At 41.8% G+C, this 27,060-nt stretch overlaps 2 protein-coding genes across 7 annotated transcripts in view; one reads left to right on the top strand and one right to left on the bottom strand.

Annotated features, from left to right (window-relative positions):
* Positions 1–27,060, bottom strand: part of LOC132821781 (mediator of RNA polymerase II transcription subunit 12-like protein) — a 604,412-nt gene that overhangs the window by 236,205 nt on the left and 341,147 nt on the right. The window lies entirely within an intron of this gene.
* On the top strand, positions 10,160–26,701 carry LOC132821437 (P2Y purinoceptor 13-like). Of its 2 annotated transcripts, none has more exons than XM_060834024.1 (3): positions 10,160–10,390; positions 10,573–10,710; positions 25,491–26,701. In XM_060834024.1, the coding sequence occupies exons 1-3, from the start codon at positions 10,385–10,387 to the stop codon at positions 26,541–26,543; spliced, it is 1,197 nt and encodes a 398-aa protein (XP_060690007.1). In that variant the 5' UTR covers positions 10,160–10,384; the 3' UTR covers positions 26,544–26,701. The 2 variants fall into 2 exon arrangements, with proteins under 2 accessions (XP_060690007.1, XP_060690008.1); XM_060834025.1 differs by lacking the exon at positions 10,160–10,390 and adding an exon at positions 15,671–15,813 and having other exon boundaries at positions 10,625–10,710.

The following is a 27,060-nucleotide window of genomic DNA, read 5'->3' as shown; positions in this document are numbered from 1 at the left end:
GCTTTTTTCTCTCACCCCATCTTGAGAAGGTTTTGCACCACCATCCTGACTTGGAAATACAGAGGAACCTCGATTATCTGAAGGACACAGGTGAGGAGTGTTTCAGTGGGTTAATCAAATTCCGGTTAATCGAATGCCGGATAACATAGTTTAGCAAGCATCGGAACCTTTCGATCTTGCCGGATAATCCGATATTTGGATAATCGAGGTTCTTCTGTATATTGCAGTTCCTTCAGTGACACTTGGTCAAAATCCCTCCCTCAGGGCATTCTGTGCCGTGTCTATCTGCACCAAATGGACTGCAGCTCTCAAGAAGGCAGCTCTCCCCACCACCTTCTCGAGAACAACAAGGAATGGGAGATAAAACACCGGCCCAGCCAGCGACGCCCACATCTTATGAATGAGTAAAAATAATAATTCCAACTTTAACTCCTACTACTTTTTAAGGATGAATACTAATCATGTGGAATACATTTCTGAAGGATTGGGGTGTCCCATCATTTGATAGAAGTGGGTAGTTTACAGTTATTAGTGCGAGAGTCTGTGCAACTTTTCTTCCAGCTTAAGTGGATAATTGTGTCACTGTATCGAGTTCTTCTTAATTCTTAAATTACATTATACCATTGGTACATTTGTGATATATCTTAAAATAGGGCTCAGCATGTATTTTTTTGTATTCTCACCTAATTTGCTCATTTGAAACTAAAAGTCGAGTATTTCCCATTAAGGTACAGTCCTCAATTCTCGCTTTCAAACACTTCTGCTGTGTTTTTACAGTCAAGACAACTTAGCATCTTTAAAACCATGTCCACTGTTTCAAATGCTTCTTCTGCCTTTATTGTTCTTCTTTCATTATCATTCTTCGATTTGTCTTATGTTAAGGTCGGTTCAGCCATTTAACCACCACATTATTTATTTAAGCACTTCCGCTTTCTTTCTCTTCCTTTTTAAATGTTAATATTCTGTATTTTATTTCCAACAAGAGGTCAACAACTGTAATCCTTAACGTGGCTGCCCTCTCCACAAACTCTGACTGTTCAGCTGAACATCACCAGCACTTCTGCATCTTAGTGGCACAACAGAGTTGCTGGGAAATAACAGCTCCATTTTAAGAGAAGCAAAATAAACACATCAGAAAGAAATGTATACGAATAGGGTTAGATAAAGAGCGATGGGATTGAATGGAGTTTAAACAACAGCACTGATAAGTTGAGCTGAAAGATCCATTCAGATGCAACCAACTTGAGCAGACAGCTGTGAATGAAGAACTTAACTTCCTGGCCCGAGTGTAGCCTCTGCTGAGATTGCAACCAGTTATTTCAGTTTGCAAATCATCAGAAAAATCTGTAATTCTCTTGAAACCTGCTTCAAATTAACTTCCAGCGGTAGCTCCACATCAAAGAAGCACAACTTCAGCACATTTAGTACTCTCAGTTATTTGTTGGAATTTTACGCAGGAAGGAACATATAGTAGGGAGCAAAACACAGAATAACTGGCTCAGAGTCAAATCCAGAAAGACTAATAGTGATCATAAGCACAATGTTTGTCACCTCACAGTGCACGAGAAGTTTGATATCTTTCCCAATCTAACTCAAAAGTGACCACCTGAACAGCCAAATCATATACATCCAGTAAGAAATAAAGAGTAGAATAATTTTCTAGATTAAAAATTCCATTTCTGCTTATATCCATCAATAAAGCAAGCATTGATATGGCATGTTTTTTGACAACACACTCCTGTTCCATGTTTGTCAGTGGATAATCAATACTTGAAGTAGGCTATAGATATTTGAGGATATAAGCCTCCATTGTACCAATGTTGCAGCAAACTGTATTAAAAGTGCCAGCCTTGAGTGATCAAGACAATGTTTCACTGACATTAGAAGAGCACACTACTGACATTTGTCAACTCGTTGTGATCATGCGTTCCTACATAATAGTAACATACTTTTAAAATAGTAACATACTGTTTGGTAGTGAAGCAATTTGGGGCAGCTGCAGATCAGCTTCCATACAAAATGGAGTTGGGATTGGGCATGTGCAGTACCAGGCAGCATCAATGACGCCTGCATTGGTAGCTCCAGCAAGGACTCTCAATGGTAAGGGCATCTGTGGAGGCAAAATGGCGCTAAAGAATAATGATTTTCATGCTGGCATTGACGGCCCAGCGATGGGGATTCATGCCTGGTTCCCAAGCCCTTGGCAGAGAACTTAACAACAAGGACTGCAATTTTAAGCACTTTCTCTGGTGTTTTTCTTTTACTTTTTGGCCTTTATATCCCATGTTTTGATTTGTTTTTCTGTGTTTTAAGACAGCACTGGAGAGTGGTGATGCTATACAACAATTTTCACTATATTTCGTAACAAAATACACATGACAATGAGTAAATTAAATAAATCAAAACTAGAATGGATGGATCAGTTTTGTCCAATGTGTGCAGGAGGTTTTCCTGACACAATATGTCAAAAGGTCAACAAGAGGGGAGGCCACATGGATCTGGTGCTTGGTAATGAACTAGGCCAGGTGTTTGATTTCGTGGTAGGTGAGCACTTTGGAGAGTGCGACCACAATTCAGTTACATTTAGTTTAGCGATGGAAAAGGATAGGTATGTGCCACAGGGCAAGAGTTATTGAAGGGGGAAAGATAATTATAATGTGATTAGGCAAGACTTAGGATGCATAGAATGGGGTAGCAAAGTGCAGGGATGGGGACAATTGAAATATGGAATTGGTTCAAGGAACAGATATTGCGTGTACTTGATAGGTATGTCCCTGTCAGACAGGTAGGAAGTGATATGGTAAGGGAATTGTGATTTACAAAGAAACTGCATCTCTTGTTAAGCAGAAGAGGGAGGCTTGTGTGGTGTTGAGATGAGGTGGTTCCGATGAGGCGATGGAGAGTTACAGATTAGCTAGGAAGGATTTAAAGAGAATTAAGAAGAGCAAGGAGAGGACATGAACAGTCTTTTGCAGGTAGAATAAAGGAGAACCCTAAAGCTTTCTATAGGTACATGAGGAATAAAAGGATGACCATGGTAGGAATAGGGCCAGTCAAAAACAGAAGTGGGAAATTGGAGAGATGCTAAATGAATATTTCTCATCTGGTTTCACTCAGGAAAAGGAGAAAATTGCAGAGGAGAAAAATGAGATATGGGTGATCAGACTTGACAGAATTAAGGTTAGTAAAGAGGTGGTGTTATCAATTCTAGAAGGAGTGAAAGTAAACAAGTCCCCCGGGCCAGATGGGATTTATCCAAGGATTCTCTGGGAATCTAGGGAGGAGATTTTGGAGCTTTGGCCTTGATCTTTGAGTCATCATTGTCGACAGGTTTAGTACCAGAGGACTGGAGGATTGCAAATGTTGTGCCCTTGTTCAAGAAGGGCAGTAGAGATGATCCAAGTAATTATAGACCAGTGAGCCTTATGTTTGTTGTAAGAAAAGTTTTGGAAAGGATTACAAGAGATAGGATTTATGATCATCTAACAAGCAACAATTTGATTGCAGATAGTCAACACAGTTTCGTCAAGGGCAGGTCATGTCTCACAAACCTCATTGGGTTTTTTGAGAAGGTGACCAAGGATAGTTGACGTGGTGTACATGAAATTCAGTAAAGACCTTGATAAGGTTCCACATGGTAGGCTGTTGGAGAAGATGCAGAGGCATGAAATTTAGAGTGATTTAGCAGTTTGGATTAGAAACTGGATTTCTATAAGAAGGCAGCAAGTGGTGTTTGATGGAAAATATTCAGCCTTGAGTCCAGTTACTACTGGTGTGCCACAAGGATCTGTTTTGGGACCACTGCTGTTATCAATTTTATAAATGACTTGGACGCAGGCATAGGTGAATGGGGTAATAAGTTTCACAAGACACTAAAGTCGGTGGAGTGGTGGACAGTGTGGAAGAATGTTGCAAGTTGCAGAGGGACTTGGATAAACTGCAGAATTGGGCTGAGAGGTGGCAAATGGAATTCAATACAGATAACTGTGAGGTGATTCACTTTGGGAAAAATAACAGGAAGGCAGAGTACTGGGTCAATGGAAAGATTCTTGGTAGTGTGGATGTGCAAAGAGACCTTGGAGTCCATATACATAGATCCCTGGAAGTTGCCACCCAGGTTGATAGCGCTGTTAAGAAGGCATACGGGGTGTTAAGTTTTACTGGTAGAGAGACTGAGTTCTGGAGTTGCAATGTTATGCTGCAACTACACAAAACGCTAGTGCGGTCACACTGAAATATTGTGTACAGTTCTGATCACCATATTTTGGAAAGGATGTGGAAGGATTGGAAAACGTACAGAGGAGATTTACCAGGATGTAGCCTGGTCTGGAAAGATGGTCTTATGAGGAAAGACTTGGGTCTGTTCCCACTGGAGAGAGGAAGGCTAAGAGGGGATTTGATAGAGACATGCAAGATGATCAGAGGATTAGATAGGAAAAAGACTTTCACTGTCTACCCTAAGATAATGACATCAGCTTGTATGGGGGGGCGGGGGGGGGGGGGGGGGGGGGGGGCAGAGCTACAAATTGAGGGGTGATAGATTTAAGACAGGGAGTGGTAAAAGGCATAGAATGCCCTGCCTGCCAATGTAGTTAACTCAGCCACATAGGGAGATTTAAACAATCCTTGGATAAGCACATGGATGATGATGGGAATACTGTATGGGGATGGGCTTAGATCAGTTCACAGGTCGGCGCAACATCAAGGGCCAAAGGGCCTGTTCTATGCTGCATTGCTCTGTGTTCTATGTTATAGATAGAGTCATAGAGATGTACAACATGGAAACAGAGCCTTCAGTCCAACCTATCCATGCCGACCAGATATCCCAATCCAATCTAGTACCACCTGCCAGCACCCGACCCATATCCCTCCAAACCCTTCCTATTCATATACCCATCCAGATGCCTTTTAAATGTTGCAATTGTACCAGCATCCACCACTTCCTCTGGCAACTCATTCCATACACGCACCAACCTCTGTGTGAAAAAGTTGTCCCTTAAGTCTCTTTTATATCTTTCCCCTCTCACCCTAAACCTATGCCCTCTAGTTCTGGACTCCCCGACCCCAGGGAAAATACTTTGTCTATTTACCCTATCCATGCCCTTCATAATTTTGTAAACCTCTATAAGGTCACCCCGCAGCCTCCGATGTCCAGGGAAAACAGTCCCAGCCTGTTCAGCCTCTCCCTATAGCTCAAATCCTCCAACCCTGGCAACATCCTTGTAAATCTTTTCTGAACCCTTTCAAGTTTCACAACATCTTTCCGATAGGAAGAAGACCAGAATTGCAAGTTAATATTCCAACAGCGGCCTCACCAATGTCCTGTACAGCCGCAACATGACCTCCCAACTCCTGTACTCAATACTCTGACCAATAAAGAAAAGCATACCAAACGTACAACTTGTATCGATATTGTGCCTGTTACAACATGACATGCAGAGTTCGGTATCCATACACTTCCCTCAGAATTTCTGGTACAACCATTACCCTTGACCTTACCAACATCCACTGTCTTCTGCACACTGAGTTAAAATTGTTCTCTTCTTAAGATTCTAATACCACCTTCATCCACCCTCGTTCTGATATCTTCACCAACTCTACATCTCAGCATGCACTGTCACTCTCCTGAATGTTAGAAATAGAATTAGGTTTTCTTGTCACATGTCCACTCAAGTACAGAGATGCAGGAGCACAGTGAAAAGTTTACAAAGTCGCCATCTCTGGCACCATCTTAGGTGCAGAGATGCCTAGGTATAAAATCTTAGGTATACATGAAAAAGATAAAGTTTAAAGTTCAGTATTACAGTCCTTCTAAAGCAAAGAAAGAGGGAAAAACATAAAAGCAGATGGAACAGATGAGTCCACACTGGGCTTCACCTCGAGGTCAGGTGTCCCTAATGCCCACCATTGGGCTTCACCTCTGGTCGACTGCTGGCTCAGCTGCCTGGGGTAAGTGGAAAGGAATGAAAGATATGAAAAGAAAAAGAAAGAAGAAAAGAAACGGACAGAGTGGTGGAGTTCCAGATCATGAGCCTACTCCACTGCCATCTTGGATCCAGAATGTGATGTATCACCTTCATCACTTTTGAGAGAGTCTTTAGTCTTGCCATTGAAAGATTCAAATCAAATTATCCAACTCCTTCAAAATAAGAAGGGTTATAATTTGGCTCTTTGGCCATTCTTTCTATTAAATATGAATTGGAGCAGGAGTAGGCGAATCGGCCCCTCAAACTTGCTCTGTCACTCAATAAGATCACGATTGGTCTAATTATTCCACGAGACTGCCTACTTCCAATGACCTTTCACCCCAACACCCATCAAGAATCTATCTCTACTTTCACAATATTCCAGTTCTCTGCTTTCACTGCTTTTTGAGGAAGGAAGTTCACAAGATTTATGACCCACATGCAACTTTTTTAAAAATCCTGATCTCTACCATAAATCAGCATTATTTTGAAATGGTTACCCTTAATTCTAAATTTCCCCATAACAGGAAACTTCATGCCTCTCATTCCTCACCTACTCTCTACTCAGTATTTAAAGGTGTTCCTATAAAACTGGGTGCCAGCTAATGAGGGAAGCTATAAAAGAGGCAAAAAGGTTTCATTTATAACACTGCAAATCTGCTTCTTACTTGGGTCAATGCTGTAGAACGTGGGCTGAGACAAGAACTGACCCTCACTGGGATTGACAGGCCATGCATAATTTAGGAAGGTCATTCAGCAGGGAATGTATAAGGAAAGGGAGTAGGAGCAGACCATTCAGTCCATCAAGTCTGCTTTGCCATGAATTGAGATCATAATTGATCTGATAACACTCAACTTCACATTCCTACCTTATCTCCATAATCCTCGAATCCCCTTACTGTTTAAAAATCTATCTATCTATCTATTTATCTATCTATTTATCTCCGCCTTGAATGGACTTAATGACCCAGCCATCACAGCCCTCTGTGGTAAAGAATTCCACAGAAGAAATTCTTCCTCATCTCTGTCCTAATTGGTTGATCACTCATTCTGAGATTCTGAGAGGTCCGAGACACACTCACTAGGGGAGATAACCTTTCTACATTTACCCTGTCAAATCCGCTAAGAATCCCTTGTGTTTCAAAAAGGTCATCTCTCATTCTTCAAAACTCCAGTGAGTACATGCCCAACCTACTCAAACACTCCTCATAAGACAATCATCCCATCCACACGATCAGTCTAACGAACCTTCTCGAATTTGCCTCCAATTTTAGTATGTATTTCCTTAGATAATGGGACCAAAACTGTTCACTAAATTCCAGCCGCAATCTAACTAATACCTTGTATAGTTTTAGAAAGATGCGTCTCTTTTAATGGTTAATTCCCTTTGAAATAAAGGCCAACATCCCGAGTACTTGGCAGCTAGCTGTTTGAGATTCACAGATACGGACTCCCAAATCTGTAACTTTCTGCAGTCTTTCTCCAGTTAAAGGACATTCAGCTTCTCTTAACTTTCCTACTAAAGTGCATAATCTGACAGTAAAATTATGATAATACAACCTGAATAGCTTCAGGTTCTGGAAAATAGCATTATCACATGACACCTCTTCACTATGTTGCACTAATCAGTGAAAGTGAAATCTAGAAATGTGTGACCACATGCACAATTTTTTTTGGTCACCTTTTCTGTTTACAAGAAATTTGATAACTTTCCCAACCTGACTCTAAACTGACTACCTGTAGAACCTCTTTCAGGAATGTACCATTTTATCTTCATTTCAAAAAAAAACTTTAATCATGACAATATCTTTCCATACACACAAAGCCACTGAAGTAGTTTGGTTCTGTACAGTAACACAAGAAACAACAAACAAATATTGGAGTTTGATTCTAACCAGCAAGCAAACCAAATGTATTTCTTAATTGTGCAAGACTATATTTGGATGCATTCGAGGTACCAGGTAGATCCGGATAACAGAACAGACTCCCAATTAATTTTGACAGAAAGACCTCCGATGGTGGTCTTTCCCCACTGCGCCTTGGTGGCAGCTGCCCCAAGCTTTAGTGCATCCCTCAGCACATGGCCCTAGGCCTTGGAATGTGACAATCTGCATCATTTGGTTGAAGTCAACTCCTTCCTCTTTCGGGTTTCGGGCAGATCAAAGAGCATCCTTCTCCGAGTTGATGGTCTTCCAAGCGCAGTCGATGTTTGTCTCGGTATGCGCCCCGGGAAACAGACCAAGGAGTCCTTCGTCATGGAGCTGCTCGGGACAAACCTTGACAAAAAACATGGCATCTCCCTTCTGACTTCCTTTATAAAGGCACATTCCAGCAGGTGTGTGGCAGTTTCTACCATCTCCACCAGCAACCCTCTAGCACCATCCCAACCACTTCAAGGATAGCGTGTTGGTGCAGACAGTCCGGGCCGTGCAAAGGTAGTGCCTTTCTCATCATCAGCCAGGCAACGTCTTGGTGCTTGTTGGAACATTCTGGTGGTGAGATATTCTGCCTAATGACTTTGACAGTCTCCTCAGGGAACAACCTGACAAGACACGCCCTCTCCTTTCCCTGCAGGATACCGTGTGTTGACCACTTCCTGATGGACTTGAGGTCAAAGGTGTTTTTCTTCACAAGTTTCTCCATGAAGGACAGGTGATACAGAACTACTCAGAGCATTCTGCAGCAATGAGGCCAGTCCCATCCTTCACAACACCAGGGACAGGTAGAACCTCAGCACATAGTGACATTTGGTGTTTGTGTAGCAAGGGTCTACACACAGCTTGATGCAGCCACACACAAAGGTGGCCATTAGGATGAGGGCAACATTAGGCACATCCTTCCTCAACTTATTCAGAGCTTTGTACATGGTGTCCTTGCAGAACCAGTCGACCTTTGACCTCCAAACAAAGTGAAAGATAGCTCGAGTGACTGTGACAGCACAGTGCTTCCAAAGGATCAGTTTCTACCTCACCTTGGTGATACGCTACTCCCAAGATTTTGCAATTGCCCTGGCCCCTCCAAACCATATTCCCAGCACTTTCAGGTACTTTGCTCTGACAGTGAAGGGCTAAAGGATTGGTCGGCCCAGTTTCCAAAGAACATGGCCTCACTCTTGCCTCAATTTATCTTGGCTCCCGAGGCCAGTTCAAACTGGTCACAGATGCTCATAAGTCTGTGCACTGACAGTGGATCAGAGCAGAAAACAGCAACATCATCCTTGTACAGGGAGGCTTTGATCCACAGGCCTCCACGGCCTGGAATAGTTACCCTTCTCAGGCTTGGCATCTTTCCTAATGGACTCTATACAACACAGACACAAGGCAGGAGACAGTGGGCATCCCGGCCTGACTCCAGATCTGATCGGGAAGCTTTCCGCTTCCCACCCGTTGGTTGAGACTGCACTAACGATGTTGGTGTGGAGCATGCTGGAAATAACACATCTCCTGGTTTACAACGGCTTCCTTTACCATGGCGTCATCCATCCCACAGTCCAGCTGTTGTCCAATAAAGCAGAGAGAGAATCTCAAACCTGTTGAACAATTGCAGAGGCTGAAGCTGCTACACTCTGGGTTCCTTCACCTGCTGTCACCTTCTGCTCCTGACCACTGACCACATCAGAACACCCTACGCCAAGAGGCGAGCGTACCTCCTTGTATGCAGAATCCAGGTGACTGTCCCCTCCCTAACGCATCACAGTGTCAGGGGTTCAGCCTCTAGCTCATAAACTCTGATCCAAAGCTGCTTGAATATCAAACAGTTGCTGCAGATAAGTCTGTCCTTGATCACAATGGCAGCCTTGAACCCCCATATACTGCAGCTTGGACCACCACTGGTAATGCCATTCTTAATGAGTTGATTATTTTGTTAGTTACATTATTCACATTGCTTTTTAGGTATCATTCTAACTTTATCGTCAACGTAGATACTATATTCAAAACCTGCGAACAGAATAGGAAGATGACCACTGCCTGCTCATCAGTTTTCACTTTTGCACTGATGCTCCTTACATCAGCCGTTTGGAATTCTGACAGGACTCCGGATGGGATTTGCTGCTGCTCTGACTAAGCTCCTGTACAACTAATGTTAGGAAGTCTGCAAGTTTACAACATGGAAGCTCACTGGATATATTTAAAGACAGCAAAGACTTTATATGTTGTCAAAATCAATATTGATCGACACTAAGAAACAAAAGGGATTTTGAAATTATGGCTATAAACTGAAGTAAACTTCTGAGGAATTACAGTTTCCTACAAACCAACTTCTGCTTCTATATAAGGTTCATGCTTCCCATATGTTGCTCACTGATCAGACCACTGTAAAGTCGCTAAATTGGGTAGATTGCAGAACGGAGAGAACACCATTCAACAGAAGTGCAGCAGCTGGTGTACCAATAATCTGATGCCCTCAATTCCAACTGAATGCAGGTATAGTAAAAAAGATTAGAGGAATATATAGTGAAGAGTTAGCATCTGGCAACAAAATTGCGATCAGTTTAACAGTCAGCATATTGTCGATGTGTGATTTAATTAAGGTAATTATATTAGTAAATTGCAAAATCAAGCTTTGCAAAGCCATTATAACTTGCTTCACATGTTGAACACTGCAGCCAACAGGAAGACAAAAACCCACAACACAAGGCATTTCGGAAAACGGACAGAGAGATAAACTTGCTTCTGAGAACTCACAAGCATTCGTACTGCTTAAATGTTTGGGAAACCAGAAGGTCTTTCAATCAATTTGTAATGTAAGTGCATTTTATTTTAACAATAAGTTATGAGGCTAATCTTTAAACTCATTGGGTTGACATTGTGAGACTGAAAACTCTCAAGTGAGAAAGAGACAAAACGGAGGGCCGCACAGTGGCTCAGTCGTTAGCACGACTGCCTCACAGCACCAGGGATCCTGGTTCGATTCCAGCCTTGGGCGACTGTCTGTACAGAATTTGCACACTCGCCTTATAACTGTGTGGCTTTCCTCCTCCAGCCCAAAGATGGGCTGGTTAGATGGATTAGCAATAGTAAAGTATCGGCTAGATGGGCAGGCTAGATGGGTTAGCCATGGGAAATGCAGGCTTACAGAGATAAGTTAGGGAGATGTGGCTGGGTGGATTGCTGTTCAGAGGTGTAGACTCGATGGGCTGAATGGCCTTCCTCCACACTATAGGGTTTCTATGAAAAAGCACTTGGAAACTGGAAGACTGATGCCAAATTGTAATGGGGGCCTCATGGGGAGACAGTCGTCAGTCTGATAGGGAAACATCTGAGTTTGGACACTGTTTAATGGGAGAAAGAGTTTGGCTCGTCATGCTACAGCATGAAGGTTCGAAAGCTCCCCTTTCCAACTTCTATCATAAACTATCGCAAATTCAGAGAACAGAAACTAAATATCACTGACGTCCTCAGAGGGCACTGAAAAGGTGATCTTGACTGACACCTTCAAAAAACCCAAACAAGAAACAATTATCTATGCCTGTGAAACAACACATCATGGAATGTCATCTGGACAGTTTTGTCCCTTAACTATGTTTGTTTGTCTGTCTTTTGTGTGAATGCTACTGAAATTAAATGTTACTTTTATATCACAGACAGCAATTTGATTGCACTGTTGCTTGATGTCGCTCATAAATTGCGACACCTTTTGTGTAAGCTCAGCCCCTGATGTCTAGAATCAATTATTTGCCGAGTCTGGGATTAGGCATTCAAACAAAAAGATTCTGATTAGGAAGTAATGGGGCCAATTTTGAAGGTCTTTGGAGGTTTTAATTTTACTGTGTTGCAAATACAGAGGTAGGAAGGTTGACTTAGTTCAGCTATCTGTCTTTATGTTATAACACCTTATCAGTTAATGGCGTAATTTTAATTAGAACATATGGAATTCTCATTGATATGAAAAGAGGAGTGCAATAGAAAAGCAGGAATGTCACACCAGTTATGTGACACTGGTTTGGTGTCAGCTGAAGTATTGTGTCCAATTCCGGTATTACATTTTAGGGAAGGTGTGAAAGCCTTGCAGAGGGTGAAAAAGAGGTTTACTGGAATGGAACCAAGGCTAAGAGATGTCAATGGCACAGAGTTAGTGCAGATGCTGATGCTGGGAGATCAGAGTTCAAAATCAAAGATGGTTTTGATGGATAAATGAGGAGAAGCCATTTCCCACAACACAGAGGTCAGTAGCTAGAACAGGATTTAAGGAGATTGTAAAAGAAACTGGGCTGACATAAAATAATAGGTTATGGGCTTGGTGCAGGAAAGTGGGACTTTTGTAGGTGATGTTATATTTTTGGGCGTAAAGATTCAAGGGCCAAAGGACCCATTCTAGACGATATAATTCAATTTTATGAATCTTTGTGAAGTGAGTGGTTGATTTGGAAAATTCTGTGAAAGAGTGGCAGAAACAGGTTCAAGAAGTGAGCTCAATATATACCAGAAGCAAAGAAGAAATTGCAGGATTTGGGAGAGAGTAGGAGTTTAGTAAAGCGATGTAATTAGTCTCAAGAGCTGACAGAAGGGCAAAAGGGATTTCCTGCAATGTTGCATCCCACTATGAAATGAGGAATTATTAGATTAGATTACTTACAGTGTGGAAACAGGCCCTTCAGCCCAACAAGTCCACACCGACCCGCCGAAGCGCAACCCACCCATACCCCTACATTTACCCCTTACCTAACACTACGGGCAATTTAGCATGGCCAATTCACCTGACCCGCACATCTTTGGACAGTGGGAGGAAACCGGAGCACCCGGAGGAAACCCACGCAGACACGGGGAGAACGTGCAAACTCCACACAGTCAGTCGCCTGAGTCGGGAATTGAACCCGGGTCTCTGGTGCTGTGAGGCAGCAGTGCTAACCACTGTGCCACCGTGCCGCCCTAAAAAAAATTGAATTCAAATTCCACCATTTGCTGTGGTGGGATTTGAACTCAGGTTCCCAGAACATTATCTAGGCCTTTGGATTAACAGTCCAGTGATAATACCACTAGGCCATCACCTCCCCTTAGCACAAAACTATGGGCAATTTAGCATGGCCAATTCACTCACCCACACATCTTTGGACTGTGGGAGGAAACCAACGCACCCAGAGGAAACACACACAGACCTTAGACCGCACAGACAGTCACCCGAGGCTGGGATTGAACCTGGGACACTGGTGCTGTGAAGCAGCAGTGCTAACCACTGTGCCACCCAGCTGCCCAGGCTTTCTGGATGTTGTAAACAATAGGGATTAAGTCACCTTTCAAATCTGTACTCTACCCTGGTCTTACATCACAACCTTGCAAAAAAAACAAAGGTATCCAACTCCACATCATGGAGGACATTTCCAAAACAGAGTCAGAGTCATAGAGATGTACAGCACGGAAACAGACCCTTCAGTCAACTTGTCCATGCCAAACAGATATCCCAACCCAATCTAGTCCCTCCTGCCAGCACCCAGCCCATATCCCTCCAAACCCTTCTTATTCATATACCCATCCAGATGCTTTTTAAAAATGTTATAATTGTACCAGCCTCCACCACTTCCTCTGGCAGCTCATTTCCATACACGTACCACTCTCTGAGTGAAAAAGTTGCCCCATAGGTCTCTTTTATATCTTTCCCCCTCACCCTAAACCTATGCCCTCTAGTTCTGAACTCCCCGACTCCAGGGAAAATACTTTGTCTATTTACCCTATCCATGCCCCTCATGATTTTATAAACCTCTGTAAGGTCACCCCTCAGCATCTGACGCAATCAGTATTGATTTGTTCAATTTCTACATTGTATATCAAAACAAAAAAAAACACATACACATGGTGTGTTATTGAATTAAGATGTTCTACAAAGTGATACATTACCCTTGATCATTTTATAGAAAATTACATGAGCTGCGTATATGCGAAGGAGGCAGCTCACCACCTCAGACAGAACAATTAGGCTTGGGCAACAAACATTACCGGAGTCTGTGACACCCACATCCTATGAATTTAAGAAAAAAAAACCCACAAAAATGTCCAAGAGAACTAAAAGGATGCTGAGTCAAATATTAAACAGTTCTCAGGGAAGAAGGAAGAACAGGAACTGAATCTGGCAATAGTTACTAGTGCTTTTAAATAGAGTGGCAAACTACAAAAGAAACTTATGATGACCTCTAAGAAGCCCCAGCTTAAAAAGAAGGCTCAGCCCTGGTCACCACACTTTAAGAATGTGAGGGTCTTTAGGAGGGTATGTTGGGTGATACCCCAGGGATGGAACATATTATTGACACGGTCAGTTTGGAAAAATAGGCCTGCTCTACTTGAAGCAATGAAGATTAAGGGGAGATTTGTTAGAGGTGCACAAGATTATTTTAACCAACAAGGAGAAACCATCACAGAGAAAAGGTGCTGGGAAAATTAATGAACCTAAAGTCAGACAACTTCCCTATGCCTTGAGGCCTGCACCCAAGGGATTTTCAAAGGAGGCACCACAGAATTAGTGAGAGCACTGGTTGTAAGCTTTCAAAATTGCAAAGATCCCGAAAAGGTCCCAGAGAATCGGAAAATTACAATGTCAAACCCCTGTTCAAGGAAGGAGGCAGAAACAACAGGTTAGTGATCTGACTTCACTCACTGGAAAAAGTGAGAATCCATTACTAAGGAAGTTGTAGTTCATGTGAAAATCATAAAGCCATCTGGGAGAGTCAACATGATTTCGTGAAAGGGATATGGTGTTCGGCCAATTTATTGTTTTTTTTCGCGAACAGAACAGGGTGGATAAAGAAGGGTCTATATATAATGTAGATGGATTTCCAAATGCCACTTGATAGGATGTCAAAGACGAACTGGCTACACAAAATAAGAATGTTGGAGGTGAAATATTAGTATGGTTAGAGGATGTCTAACTAACCAGCAAGAAAGAGAGGTCAAGACAATTAGGTGATTTTCAGATTGACAAATTGTAACTAATGGAGTGCCACAAAGATCACTGGTCGGGCCTCAACTATTTACCGTCTTTATTGACAGCTTGGATAAAGGCAGCGACTGGATTGAGGGTAAATTTGCAGATGGCACAAAGATACATAGAGTAACAGGTTGCGGGAGTACACAAAAACCCTGCAATAAATATGTTAAGTGAGTTGGCAAACAACTGGCAGAGTGAGCATAATGTGGGAAGATGTGGAGTTCTCCACATTGTCAAGAAGAATGGAAAACAAAACAGAATACTATTTAAATAGAGAGTGGTTGCTGAGTGCTGTAGTACAAAGGAGATTTGGATGTCATTGCATAAGAATAACAAAAACTCTGACCAAGCAGATACAGCCTGGGATTAGGAAGGCAAATTGAAGGCTTGCCTTTCTTGCAAGAGACATGTGAAATAAAAATAAGGAAGTTCTGCTCTAACTGTAAAAGGCATAAGTAAGACCAGACCCAGAGTACTGTGTAGAGTTTTGGTTTCCTCACTTGATAGGATGCAATTACATTGGAAGATTTTCAGATACTGATTACTCACTGACAACTGCAATGAAGGCATTGTTTTCCAAGGAAAGGTTGGGAGTTTTAAGGAATGATAGCTAGTCTTTTTGAAGCAGGAAAGATCCTGAGTAGGCATTGCAGAGTAGATGCTGAGAGATTGTTTCTTTTTGTGGAGGGAATTATCATTTCAAATTAAAGGGTCAGGCCATTAAGGTGGAGATTTGGAGAAGTAATGAAAGAGAGAGTAAATATTATCTTTATAATTCTCTTCTACAGAAAACAGTGAAGGCTGAGTCATCGAATATCTTTGAGAGGGGAATTGGACATATTTGAATCAATAAAGGAGTCAAGAGTTACAACAAAAGGACAGAATATAATCAGATTACAATACTGATTCTCCTGGGAAAAAACACTTTAAGGTAGGATTGTTTTTTCCCCAATCCTTTGCAACTCAAGTTTGATTGTTTTCTCATTAAGTCTGTGCCCTCCTCTGGTTTCCACCTCTTCCTGCGACCCAGTCATGCAGCCTTCCATTTCTCTCCTCCAGTGTTCAAATAGTACACTCATTATACTTCAGTCTTCCTTGGACTTGAGTGAGGTGCCAGAAGACTGGAGTTTGCCAATATTACAGCCTTGCTTCAAAAAAGGTGGCAAGGCTAACCCTGGTAATTACAAATCAATTGGTTTAACTTTGATACTGGGGAAACCTTTGGAAACAATTATTCAGGATAGAATATTTGATGTTATGGGAAAAGGTATGTTGACAAAAGTAGAGTCAGCATGGATTTCTAAAGGGCAATTAACTTGTTGGAGGTTTTTGAAGAGGAAACTGAGAGGGTTGATGAGGTTAACACTAATGACCTGTTATACAAGGATTTCCAGAAAGCATCTGATACAGTGCCTCACAACAGACTCGTGAAGAAAACTACAGGTCAAGGTACTAAAGAAACGATGGCAACATGGAGTAAAAAATGGCTGAGTGATAGGAAATAGAGTAATGGTTAATTGATAGGTTTCGGGCTAGAGGAAGGTTTTCAGTGGAGTTTTCCAGGATCAATATTGAGGCTCTTGCTTTTCCAGATATCTATTAATGATTGAGATCTTGACATGCAGTGAGAAATTTCAAAGTCTGCAGATGATGCTAAACTTGCAAGAATTGTAAAATAAGTGTGAGGAGAACAGTTTGGAACTCCAAAAGGACATTGACAAGTTGGTGGAATGGGCAGGTAAAGTTCAGTGGAGAGATGAAGTACAATTCAGAAGAACACTCAAAGACAACAGAAAATTCTAAATGGGATAAAGGAGCAGAGGGACCTGGATGGATATTTGAAGGTAGCAGGACAGGTGCGGAGAGCAGAAATGAAGCATTCAATATTCTTGGCTTTATTAATAGGGGGATAGAGTGCAAAAGCATGGAGGCACTGGGGAGTGTTGCTGAAAAAAAATGGAACCTTGGAGTGCAGCTTCATAGTTCCTTGCAACTGGAGTCGCAGTTAGACTGGATAGTGAAGAAGGCATTTGGTATGCTTGTCTTTATTGGTCAGTACATTGAATATAGGAGTTAGAAGGTCATGTTGCAGCTGAACAAGACATTGGTTAGGCCACTTTTGGAATACAACATATAATTCTGGTCTCCCTGCTATAGGATGGATGTTGTGAAACTTGAAATAGTTCAGAAAAGATTTACAAAGATGGTGCCAGGGTTCGAAGTTTTGAGGCTGAATAGACTGGGGCTATTTTCCCTGGAGCATCGGAGACTGAAGTTTATAAAATCATGAGGGGCATGGATAGAGTAAATAGTCTAGGTTTCTTTCCCTGGCGTGGTGGAGTTCAAAAATAGAGGGCATAGGTTTAAGGTGAGGGGGGAAAGATTTCAAAGGGATCTAAGGGGCAACTTTTTCACACAGAGGGTGGTGCATGTATGGAACAAGTTGCCAGAGGAAGGTGGTGGAGGCTGGTATAATTACAACCTTTAAAGGGCATCTAGAGGAGTATATGAATAGGAAGGGTTTGGAGGGATATGGACCAAATGCTGGCAAATGGGATTAGATTAGTTTAGTATAGCTGGTTGACATGGATGAGTTGGACTGAAGGGTCTGCTTCCATGCTGTACATCTCTATGACTCTTGGTGAATGCCACATTATAGGAAAGATGCATAAGCATTGGAGGGAGGGCAGAAATGATTTACAAGCATAGTTTTAAGAATGTGAAGCTTCAGCTGTGAAGATTGATTGATGAGGCTAGAGCTGTTTTGTTTTGAAGAAAAGACAGCAATGGGAAGATCTGATTAAGGCTTTCAAAGTCATGAGCTGGCTGGCTAGAGTAGTTCAGGAGAGGCTGTTCCCACTCGTAAAAGGATCAAAAGCAAGAGGGGCAGAGATTTAAAGTGATGTATAAACAAAGCAAGGATATTGCAAGTAATAACCTTTGTTTCAAACAGTAAGCAGTTAGGGTATGAAATGCACCGATAGAAATGTGCTGAAGGGAGGGTTAATGGAGGTATTCAAGAGAGCACTGTGTGGTTTCTCTGATAGTATAATGGTGTGCCAGGACTCGCGTAAAACACAGACAGGAGATGGGCAGCAAATAATTGAGCCGGTGTAGGTACAAAGGACTGAACTGCCTCCTTCTACACGGTTATAATTCTGGGATTCACCCACCACAATAGGCTCCTTGGACTCCAGGTAACTCAATGACTACCCCTCTTCATGATCATCCAGGATGTTCCTTCTTTCATGAATAAGGGCTTTTTCTTAAAAAAAAAGGATTATTTGCTTAAACAGCAACCTTCAACTACTGTCAATTCCAACACCAACATGAGGGAGAACTGACATTAATCTCAATCAAGAGTAATCAAGTAAGAAGGTTCTTCAAATTCTACTGACTCCGTGAATTCAAATTCTTCCCACAATGATGGATCCTAATTGTCTAAAGCGTTATTAAAACTGCCATACATACAACACAATCATGGTACCACAAAATAATTCAATGTCAGAAAAAAAAAATGATAATCAACATTAAACAATCAAATTAGTGAGATTTCTATCATTCTACTCTTCATTTCGCATTTATTTAACTACTCATTTGCTGGTGGAAAGCTTTAAATCAAGAAATTTGCTGAACCTCCATTGGACGCTTGTCAGTCACTGCAGTAAGTGGTTCCTGTTTTGGAAAGATGAGCTTATTGAATGCATAATGTCAGAAAACCCCTCGAAAAACTGGATGAGAAAGAGTGAAGGTTTTCAATGTCTTTTAATGTTGATATGATCCAAAATGCTCACTGATGCATCACGATCTCACCAAATATCATGCCTGGAATTTTATGTTGAAATATATGTGATATTATGTTCTATTTCATAGATCTTTTTACGTCTCTAAGCATTCCTGCCATTCAGTAAAATCACAGCCAATCAGATCACCCTATATTCCTGCTTAGCCCCGATAATGTCACCACCTTGCACATCAAGAATCCACGTGCTGCTACTTTAAACATATTTGGATACACTGCTTTCATCATCTGGCACAATAGCTCAGTGGTTAGCACCGACTCAGCATGAGGTACCCAGATTCAATTCCAGCCTCAGGGAACTGCCTGTGCAGAGTTTGCACACTCTGCCCGGGTCTGTGTGAGTGCCCCCTGGGTGCTCCAGTTTCCTCCCACAGTCCAAAGATGTGCAGGTTAGGTGGATTGGCCATGCTAAATTGTCCCACAGTGTCCGGGGATCGGCAGGCTAGGTGGATTAACCATGGGAAATGCTGGGTTACAGGGATAGGATAGGGGAATGGGTCCAGTTGCAATCCTCTTTGGAAGGGTCAGTGTGGACTCGACAGGCTGAATGGCTGGCTTCCAGACTGTAAGGATTCCAATTTTTTTTGGACAGAGTGCCAAAAACCTCACTTTACCATGACAATATATAAACCCCTCTTTTGGGCCAAGGATTTATTTTTTGCACTTGAACATTTAGTTAAGATATTCTCCAGTAAGTCCCATTCTGTGCTTTTTATAGATTACCAAAATATGTGGTTAGAATTAAAAAGTCCACGGCTCTACTGACTTCCTCTCAATTTATATATTATTTTATTCACTCTAACCACTGTGGTAAAAGTTCCACATCTTCACCAGTTTCTGTAAAAAAATTCAGCTTAATTTCCAATTTATTGCTCAATAGGTTATATTTAGAGCTCCTCACTAAGAGTCATAGAATTATAGAGAAGTATAGCACGGAAACAGACCCTTCAGTCCAACTCATCCATGCCAACCAGATATCCCAAATTAATCCAGTCCCATTTGCCAGCATTTGTCCCATATTCCACTAAACCTTTCCTATTCATATACCCATCCAGATGCCTTTTAAATGCTGTAATTGTACCAGCCTCAAACAATTCTTCTGGCAGCTCATTTCATACACGCACCACCCTTCACGTGAAAATGTTGTCCTTTAGGTCTCTTTTATATCTTTCCCCTCTCGCCTTAAACCTGTGCCCTCTAGTTCTGGACTCCAACCCCAGGGAAAAGACCTTGGCTGTTCACCCTGCCCATCCCCCTCATGACTTTATAAACCACTGTTAGGTCACCTCTGAGCTTCTGATACTCCAGGGAAAACAGCCCCAGCCTATTCAACCTCTCCCTATACCTCAAACCCTCCAACTCTGGCAACATCCTTGTAAATCTTTTCTGAACCCTTTCAAGTTTCACAACATTCTTCCAATAGGAGGGAGACCAGAATTGCACACAATATTCCAAAAGTGGCCTAACCAATGTCCTGTATAGCCACAACAATCCTCAAGGCAAAAAAAAAACCCAGCATCGAATTAATTACTTATTAAAGCCATTTGTTTGAAAAAAAATAGGAGGCCCCACAGTTTGTAGGCTAGGTAAGGAAGTGATGATACAAATCATTGGTCATGCCATATTTGGAGTAATGCGTCAAGTATGTGCACCTTATTTGAAGATGTTAAAGCCCTGGAAAAAGAATTTGAAGAAGGTTCACTGGAATGATACCAGGAATAAGGGATTTTACATCAGAGAAATTAAGCTTATTCTACTAAGAGCAAAGACTAAGTGATGATCTTGAAATTAACAATTTCTTTTCAGGGTAGAGGATATTCTGTTTCCACCAATTGGTTTGTCAGTAACTCGGGGTCACAATTTGAAGACTGATTTGGAGATGCTGTGTTTCGCTGGGGTGTACAAAGTTAAAAATCACACAACACCAGGTGAATCCAACAGGTTTAACTGGAAGCACTAGCTATCGGTGCGCTGCTCCTTCCTGATGAACCACCTGATGAAGGAGCAGCGCACTGAAAGCTAGTGCTTCCAAATGAACCTGTTGGACTATAACCTGGTGTTGCATGATTATTAAATTTGAACATGGTCAGCAAGGGAGCTAGCAGTGAGATGAGGAGAAACCTCTTTACGCAAAGAGTTGTTAGGATTTGTAATGCGCTGCCTGGGAGAGTGGTGCAGGTGGATTCCACACAAGATGTCAGAAGAGAGCAGGATAAATATTTGAACTTGATGAATTTAGAGGGTTACAGCTGGAGAATGGCACCAGCTGAGTAGCTCCTTCAGGAGCTTGCACAGACATGATGGGTCAAATGGCCTCCTTCTGAATGGGGAGAGTCTTTGGCTCTATGAATCTACATTACCTACAGAGAAGACATTAGACAATCAGGTCTGTAATATTCTCCACAGCGCATATAAATAAAGTAAAATTTTATCTGTGATTGATGAGGCAAAGTACCACAGATAGAGTTAACTCAATCATGTTCATTCTTTGTTTAAGATTGTTTGTTATTTAAAATACAAGGGAGCCTTCTCAATTTATTGGCAAGAAATTAACCAGCTGAGAGTTTACTGATCCTGTGGTTACAGATTCACAAGAATGAGAGGGCTCACATTTTTCATATTCTCAGCATGTATTACCCTTGTGGAAGTCCACGGTGTCTGTTAGTACAAAATCACAATGTGTAGATCAACTATATTTTGTTATTTGACAGTTGTCTGTACTTGTCTGTGAACAGTCATTGCCATAAACTCATCTTCCTCTCCCTCCAGTGCCCAGCATACCACCCAGGGAAAGGGGTGGAGAGACATGGTGATGAAAACATTGATAATTAACTTTCTGCCAAGTAAAGCCACCTTAATCCAAAGACACTTAGATGAGTTTTTTCCCCTTTTAAAATGCTGACTTTATCCTTTCTGAAAAGGCATTGAAGGTCAAATGACATACATGGGAGAATAGCTCATCTTAGCAGGCTCATTGTTGTGATGCAACTACTTAACAGGGAAAACTTTACAGCAACTCAAACATGAAAGAAGTAATAAAACAGTAAAATCACTCAGATTCTTCAGCAAATAATAACAGCATTAGCATTTTCTCTCACACTTCACTCACTGATTTAACTAGTGACCTTCATTTCATCCCATGGACAAGTGAATCTTATTAATAAAAATGAACAAACCTGACGGTGCAATTTTCTTTCTTGACAAAGGAAATATTATTCAAACCATATATCTTATTATTAATCTATGAGCAGAAGACACGATGTACTTTATGGAGCATAATGTAACTAAACCAATGAGGTACAAAAGTCTCTGCATTATATCGCTAAGTCTTCTACCACAATCTTAATAAGGTTTCTCCCAGAAAAAGGTAAGGAGGAAATTCAGGGAGGTCAAATAGTTGGTCATTCTTAAGAAACTGTTTCAGAGCCCAGTTTAAAGCAGCCTTCTCAATTGGAACTCAATCCCCCTTAAACATTTACTTACCCCACCAGCAACAGCATGTATCCATCTACAAGGGGCACTGCAGCAACTTACCAAGGCTCATTTAATAGTACCATCTAAACCTGTATCCTTGATGACTTAGAAGGACCAGTGTAGCAGATACGTGGGAGTACCACAGCTTGCACATTTTTCTCTAAGCCACATGCCATTCAGACTTGGAACCAATGTTCCTTCTAACTTGTAATATTCCACAGACAGTAAATGGTGTGTCAACGTGGATCACAACATTGACTTCTAGTTCTGGATGTTGCAGCCAGGGTCAAACCCTGGAGGTGTGTGTTGAAAAAGAAAATTTAGAGGGAGCACTGCTTGGAACTACATCGCCATCCCTTCATTGTTGCTCGGTCAAAACCCTAGAACTCCCTTTTCAACAGCATGTGGGTGCACCCACAACACATTGGACTGCAGCAGTTCAAGGAGGCAGTTCATCAGCACTTTCTCAAGAGCTATTAAAGATTGGCAATAATTGCTGGCATTGCTCGTGATCCCCATGTCCCATGAAAAGAATGCAAAAAAATGGCCTGTTTCCACACTGCAGGGATTCAATAATTCTATGAAGAATACTCTGAAGCAGGGAACTGTTAAGTTAAACTGTCAGGTTCAGTAGGAATGTTACAAATCTGAGGATAACTGAGAAACAGAAGGAACATCATCTTGGAAGCAAAACTTTCAAACCAAAATGTTCAATGAAACAGCACAATGAATGGGATTTCTCCATAAATAATTGTAGATCAGTGGTTAACACTGTTGCCTCACAGCGCCAGGGATCCTGGTCCAATTCCACCCTCAGACAACGGTCTGTGTGGAGTTTCTACATTCTCCGTGTCTGCATGGGTTTCCACTGGTTCCTTCCCACCTTCCAAAGATGTGCAAGTTTGGTGGATTGGCCATGCTAGATTGGTAGGGGAATGGTTCTGGTTGGGATGGTTTTTGGAGGATCAGTATGGAATCAATGAGCTGAATGGCCTGCTCCCACACTGTAGGGATTCTTTGACTCTATGAAATATTTAATAGAGAAAGAAATAGAATGATTTGCTGTTAAGGTGAGATAAAGTTGTGTGGGTAGGTAGCTCATGAGCAAATTGCCGAAGCCAGTTGGGGCAAACTAAATTTACAACACTGCCATTGGCTGTGTAGGTCGAAAATGTTTCAGAGCATTATAGCATTATAGCATTATGTTAGACACTAGGTAAATACATCATTTCTTTTACTGAACAAGATCAAATTTTGCTTACAATAATAAATAACAAATACTTCAGGGAGTGTTTACTGGGACTTTCTTCAGTACGGGAAATAAAGAACAGCAAGTCCTTTGTCCAGAAGCAGGGCCTGAAACGGCCATGAAAGGAATTGCAAAGTTTGCAAAAACTAACCGTAGGCGCAGGTGATCAAATATCACGCAGAGGTGTCAGGAGGTTCCCAGTAAGAAAATGTGAATGTCAGCCAACGTACTCAGCCAGTCAGGGTTCAGAATGCATGAGGTGAATGTCAAAAGCATATCCGAGAGTGCTCGCTCAATTGTCAGCTGGATTTCAGGGTTGGATCGCACAACTCTTAACATCAGCTGTGGGGAGACAAGGCCAGAGAAGAAGGGTCCCACAAACGATGCAGCTCAGAATAAAAACAAAAGTTGCTACAGTCCCATCAGGCTGCTTTCTCATTACAGAGGGAGCTGACCGCTGTTGAGTTTAACCTGAGGGTCAGCATGTTTCAGGCGAGGGAAAACGCCTTTATGGTAACCCCCAGCTCCCGTGTGGGAATTGAACCCACCCTGTTCACATCAAATTCAGTCAAATGAGCTAACCAATCCTCAAAGTAACAAGCATTTTGCGAATCAGACTTGAAACCATTCTTGCAAAATACTTTGGCCAAGAAAGAACATAGGGCCTCAACATCCGGTTTCATTTTACTCAGACCTAAACACAGACAATAGCTTAGAGAAGCAGAACACAGGGACATTTAGTTCAGCCTCCTCTGGGCACAGGAGACAGGCAGGAGGCTGGAAGGAAACAGCAAGCTAGGTAGCATCAGAAGGTGGAGAAGTCAACGTTTCGAGGGTAACCCTTCTTCAGTAGGGCTCTCTCATGGATTAGGTACGAGCAAATGATTCTTAGAGGTGTGATAACTATGTAATTCTAGGTCCTGTTAAAAAGTTAAACTGAAGATGTAAAAGGCAAACTTGCATTAACACAAAACATACACCATACTTGGAACTTCTGCTGCAGTAAGTAAGCAATAGCACCAAATGAAAACCATGGTATTTTCTGTTCTTTTCTCCTGAGAAAGCAGTACATTTCAGTCTCCTTCTCCTTACTTGTAGTTTCTGAAAGAGCTGGCTCACAGCAAGTTAACATTCATCAGCATTTGTACTTCCTCTTATGTTTAATTTAGTTCTTCACAGGATGTGGCCATTATAAAACAACGATGGTGAACTGTGTGGCATTTTGGTGCTCAGTTAAGAATCAACCACATTCCTGCAGGTCTGGAGTCACATGTTGGGTCACATATAGACTTCCTTCCCTAAACACAATTAGTGAACCAGGTGAGTTTTAATGACAGCTTCACTGGGTTACCATTTTTAAAAAAATTACGTCGAGTTCTTTGGACGGATGTGTGCCACGAAACCGAGACGAGATGGAAGTGGGTCTAGAAGGTGCTGTCTGAAGATCTTTGGTGAATTTCTACAGTGCATTTTGTAGATAGTACACACTGCTGCTACTGAGAATCAGTGGTGGAGGGAGTGGATGCTTGTGGATGTGGTGCCAATCAAGTGGGCTGCTTTGTTCTGGATGGTGTTAAGCTTCTTGCGTGCTGTTCGAGCTGCACCCATCCAGGTTTGTGGGGCATATTCCATCACAGCCCTGTCTCATGCCTTGTAGATGGTGGACAGGCTTTGCTGAGTTAGGTGGTAAGTTACTCGCCCCAGTATTCCTAGCCTCTGACCTGTGTTTGTAGCCACTATGTTTATGTGATGGGTCCAGTTGAGTTTCTGGTCAATGATAGTCCCCAGGAAGTTGATAATGGGGAATTCAGTGATGGCAACACTGTTGAATGTCAAGGGGCAGTGATTAGAAGCACCTTTTGGTGTATTGTATGATTCTATAAAAATTAATTTCTGTAATAATAACACTTCCTTTCTTGGCATTGCTGACAATGGCTTTTGTACGTCAGGACAAGTAGGCCATTATAGGGAACTTGCAGTGAGTCCCAGTGTTGAAAAGTTCAAACCCAACTGGAAAAGTAGTACTAGCTTAACTGCTAAAAGAAAATGCTAGCATGACAAGTAATTATTGTTTGTTCCACAGGAAGCAAGTATGAACAGCAGCCTTTGCAATTCCTCTGATGTTGACATCAACCTCTCCAACACATCATCACAGGACAAGTGTCCACGAGATTACCAGGTCACCAAGGTGGTGTTTCCTACACTTTACAGTCTCCTCTTCGTCATTGGTATCAGCCTCAATATCTTGGCAATCAAAATATTTTCAAAAATCCCCAGCAACTCTACCTTCATTGTCCTCCTGAAAAACATTGTCGTTGCTGACTTGTTCATGACCTTGACGTTCCCTTTTAAAATACTCCGTGACACACAACAGGCCCCCTGGCAGGTGAGGTGGTTTGTATGCCGCTATTCAGCAGTGCTTTTCTACTTCACCATGTACGTCAGCATTATACTTCTAGGGCTGATCAGCTTTGATCGTTTCCTCAAAATCACTCGACCCCACGCCAAGTCATGCATACGAAAGCCTAGATTCAGCAAACTTCTGGCTGTAGCAGTTTGGGTCATCATGTTCCTTTTGTCTCTTCCCAATGTCATCCTGACAAACAAACCGGCCACACCAAAATCGGTGACAAAATGCATGAAGCTGAAGGGACCAGCTGGATTGATGTGGCATGCCACACTAAGCTATATCAGTCAGTTCATCTTCTGGGCAGTGTGCATACTGATGGTCGTGCTTTACACTGTAATATTCAAGAAGGTCTACGAGTCCTACGTAAAGTCCAAAAGCAAAGGCAGTAAGGCTCAGAGAAAGACAAGAGTCAAATTGTTTGTCATTGTGTCAGTCTTCTTCGTCTGTTTTGCGCCGTATCATTTCATGAGGGTGCCCTACACACTCAGCCAAGTGGGGAAAGTGAAAGAATGCTGGAAGCAGCACATGCTCTATTATATAAAGGAGTCAACGCTCTGGCTGTGCGCTTCAAACACCTGCCTGGATCCACTTATTTACATCTTTTTGTGCAAGGCATTCAGACAGAGGTTAGGCAAACCGACCCGAGACACATCATACAGTATAACAAGTTCAAGAATCATGCACAGTGGGACAAATGACAATGAAATCACACAGAGTAGTTTATAGAATGGATTTGTAGACTGACAATACTTTATAGAATGGATTCATCATCACCTTCTACAAAATTAAGCAACTCCGTATTCTTCCACTGTTCAATGCTTTAGATTCAATGAATCTTAACTGTTGCATTTCTTCATTTAACAAGAAGTCTCGCTTTTGTGCACTGTGAGCTTATGATGAACAGCGGTAATTCTTAAATGACAGATCCTAATGCTTAATAATTGTTGGCAAAATATTTTTAACAGCCTTTTATGAATGTTCTTTATTCAACATGCTAATTTTACTGAGTGCAGCACATGTGACAATTGTTAAGTTACAAGCTTCCCTGAAAAATTGAAGTGCTTTCCAACTCAAAGCAGCCACTGGTGGATAGTGTAAAGGAAAACTGCATCAAGAAACGAAAAGATATCCATCAAATGTAAACTTGGTGGGAAGATCCTAAATCAATTCTAACCTTCAAAACACAACAATTCTTTTGAAAATCTGAAATTGGAGAGGTACCGCTTATTCAATAGTCTGCAAT

Source organism: Hemiscyllium ocellatum, chromosome 13 (assembly GCF_020745735.1).
Source record: "Hemiscyllium ocellatum isolate sHemOce1 chromosome 13, sHemOce1.pat.X.cur, whole genome shotgun sequence".
Classification (NCBI taxonomy): domain Eukaryota; kingdom Metazoa; phylum Chordata; class Chondrichthyes; order Orectolobiformes; family Hemiscylliidae; genus Hemiscyllium; species Hemiscyllium ocellatum.
The sequence above is the reverse complement of the archived record's forward strand: the minus strand, read 5'-3'. Positions and strand labels throughout refer to the sequence as shown.